The sequence below is a fragment of the Panthera uncia genome, chromosome C2, assembly GCF_023721935.1.
Source record: "Panthera uncia isolate 11264 chromosome C2, Puncia_PCG_1.0, whole genome shotgun sequence".
Lineage (NCBI taxonomy): Eukaryota > Metazoa > Chordata > Mammalia > Carnivora > Felidae > Panthera > Panthera uncia.
Window position 1 is genome coordinate 155,360,016 of NC_064810.1, and position 3,397 is coordinate 155,363,412.

At 41.3% G+C, this 3,397-nt stretch overlaps 1 protein-coding gene across 1 annotated transcript; it reads right to left on the bottom strand.

The window, feature by feature from the left end:
* Window positions 1-844: 844 nt before the first annotated feature.
* Window positions 845-3,392, bottom strand: LOC125921487 (zinc finger protein with KRAB and SCAN domains 7-like). Its single transcript, XM_049629130.1, has one exon. It carries the CDS (start codon window positions 3,390-3,392, stop codon window positions 1,965-1,967), a length of 1,428 nt encoding a protein of 475 aa, XP_049485087.1. The 3' UTR covers window positions 845-1,964.
* Between the last annotated feature and the right edge of the window lie 5 nt (window positions 3,393-3,397).

Here is a 3,397-nt window from a genome sequence, read left to right on the forward strand (position 1 = left end):
AAATTGAGGTATGGCTTTCATATATAGCCCATCTTCCTCCATGCAAGAGCCTGAGTACTTTTCCAGGAGGTAAGGACATTCATTCCTACTGAACACCTATACCAGATTGGTAGTGGGTAGTAATATGAATAGTGCTGGATTTCCCCCTCCAGAGAGACTCAGGATGATAACAAGATGAGCACACGACAAACAGTTACAGCATCCAATAGTCAGGGTTTTTTACTGAAGACATGACCAGTGATGTGCAAATCACAGAGGAAGGATGGGCCCATGTGCTATTACAGAGTCAGGTTCCTTCCCAGCATCTGGGCACTCCTAAGATAAAACACTTTTAAGAAAGTCCTATCTGCAGATTTTATAAAGGAAAATGGAAATAAACACCACAAAAACATCTTAAAACAAAAATCTAATTTAAAAGTTACAGATGGGAAATTTCTAATTGTGTCTTTGGTTCAGCAGTTTTTATAGACCTCTCCAATAAATATTCTTTTGACTTTTTTCTGAGATGCCTCCCCCCAAATGACATGTATTTTGTATTTTCTTGAGACTCAATTCTCTTTCCTTTCTTCTCCATTGTCTGACAGAAATCACAGCTCACAAAAATCTCTCCCCTCCAGGCTACCTATCTAATATTGCCCTTCTAACCTCCTCCTCCTCCTCCTATACCACATTATTAATCCTACTGCCCTAAGAGGAAAGGGTTGGACACCAGAGGCAACAGCTCCCCAGCACTGGGGCCTTCCTGCGAGACTGGGAGAAGATGTTCAAGCTAATGTCTCATATATGACCGTAAGACTCTAAAAAGTCTTACTGTTTCTTATCCTTATAGGGAATTAGAGATGACCCAGAAGATAATTACAATAGTTAAGTGTACTCCTCTCACCTTGAAATTAGATGGCAGTTGCAGGTAGAGAGAACTACCTGATAGGGATATCAGAGTCACTGTGAATTCCAATCACAGAAAACAGGGAAAAGTATGTTATCAGGGGAAATGAGTGCTGACTCCATCACCTGGACAACACGTATACACAAGGACAAACAGAGGGATGCTCTAGCACAAATCAATAGCTCTTTGAGGCTGAGGTAATAGCAGGAAGACTTCCAGAGGTATACTCAGAAAATATGAATGAGGCTTTTGTATGTGGTATCCTATGATATTCATCTTTAAGTCTTTGGTCCAGTGGTGGAAGGGGAGTTCATGCTCAGTTAAAAAGGGCTGGAGAGATGAATTTTTAAAACTTATTTATTAAACAACTAGTATATGAGAATTGTCTATGTGCTAAAAGACAAAGATCTCATACCCGACCCCAAACAGCCTACATTAAATTGGTATGAAACTATACACATATGCATTGAGAATAGTTGTCAAGACAATTTAATAACAATTGCAAATTACAGCACAAAGTAAGTTGAAGCATGAGGTCAAATCAACAGAAGTTTAGGAGGAAGGAAAAGCATTTCAAGAAGAAAGTCTTTCTGAGATGAGCTGGATCTTAAAGGGTCTGAGAGGCCAACATTAACAAATAAGAAGAGCTTTTCTAGGTAGGGAATGCAAATGATGAGGATCTAGATCACAACAGAACTTTTGAAAAGGCCATGCCCAAGATAGGTAAGTATCAGAGCACTGGAGAGTAACTTTATGTAAATGTGAAATGAATTAGCTGCAATAGAAAAGAAGCATGTAATCACTGTCTTTGACAAGCACACAATCTGACTATGGGATTCAAAAACCAGAGCTATAGTTTTGGAGAGAGAGAAGGAAGGAAACCTACAACTACCTGAAATCTGTCGTTCTTACTTCCCTGATAGTGGGGAATGATGGCACTGTGACTCTCCCAACTTTATGACCCAGCAGAATGTAGGGAATGGCTGTTCATCAGTGATACCAAGAGATCAGGGTGAGCATCTTTCTTACAAAAACAATGAATTTAACTCAAGTTTCTGGCTTTGTTTTGGAGAATGTCTTAACTAACTGAGCGAGCCAGAACTGAGTGCTTCTCTCCAGTGTGAGTTCGCTGGTGGTGATTGAAAGTGGAACGCTGACTAAAGGCTTTCCCACACTCAATACACTCATAGGGCTTCTCTCCAGTGTGAACTCTCTGATGCACAGTGAGCTGTGAGCTGTCACTAAAAGCTTTCCCACAATCATTGCATTTATAGGGTTTCTCCCCAGTATGGGTTCTTTGATGAACCATAAGGCTAGAATTATGACTAAAGACCTTTCCACACTCATTACATTCATAAGGCTTCTCACCAGTGTGAATTCTCTGGTGTATAATGAGGTATGAGTTCTGATTGAAGGATTTTCCACACTCGTTGCATTTATAGGGCTTTTCACCTGTGTGGAGTCTCTGATGTCGAATAAGACATTTACTGAGACTGAATGCCTTACCACATTCATTACATTCAAAAGGTTTTTCTCCAGTATGAATTCGCTCATGGTCAACAAGTTGAGAGATCTGATTAAAGGCTTTCCCACACTCACTGCATTTGTATGGTTTTTCCCCAGTGTGGAGACTCTGATGTCGAATAAGACATTTACTCCGACTGAAGGCCTTGCCACATTCATTACACTCATAAGGCTTTTCGCCAGTATGGATTCTCTGATGATCAGTAAGATTTCTATTAGAACAGAAAGCTTTCCCACATTCACTACACTTGTGAGGTTTCTTACCAGTGTGAAGTACCTGATGTCGAACAAGATTTTTACTCCGACTAAAGGCAGCCCCACACTCAGTGCATTCATAAGGTTTCTCTCCAGTATGGGTTCTTTGATGGTCAAAGAGCTTGGAACTCTCGTTGAAAGCTTTTCCACAATCATTGCATTTATATGGCTTCTCACCATTATGGAGTCTCTGGTGTTGAATAAGATGGGAGCTGTGTCGGTAAGTCTTTCCACACTCACTGCACTCATAGGGTTTTTCCCCTGTATGGGTTCTGAGATGAACTATGAGCTGAGAGGTCTGCCTGAAAGTCTTCCCACACTCATTACACTCATAGGGTTTCTCTCCAGTATGGATTCTCTGGTGCCCAATGAGATGTGAACTCCAATTAAAAGCTTTACCACATTCATCACACTGGTAAAATTTCTGTCCCTTGAGAACTCTCTGATGTTCTGTAGCATTAGAGGACAGACTTGGATCCTTATATTCATCACATCCATCTTTTGTGGATTTACCTTTATCCTTGTGTGTTAGTTTGAAGAAGTCACTTTCCAGTCTGCTCCCTTCCTCATCTGAGGGTTGCCCTTCCAGCTTCTCTAAAGCACCTTCACAGGCAGTTCCTGCCTCTGGTTCCCCAGAAACCACCCCACAGAGGCCTCCTGATGTCCCATCAGATGACCCCAGTCCTTTAGAAACTTCCTGCTTTGCAGGCAAATCTGGACACTCCATCCTAG

Bases quoted from the DNA above. Each gene is read 5' to 3' on its own strand.
- LOC125921487 (XM_049629130.1), bottom strand. From the start codon at position 3,392: ATGGAGTGTCCAGATTTGCCTGCAAAGCAGGAAGTTTCTAAAGGACTG.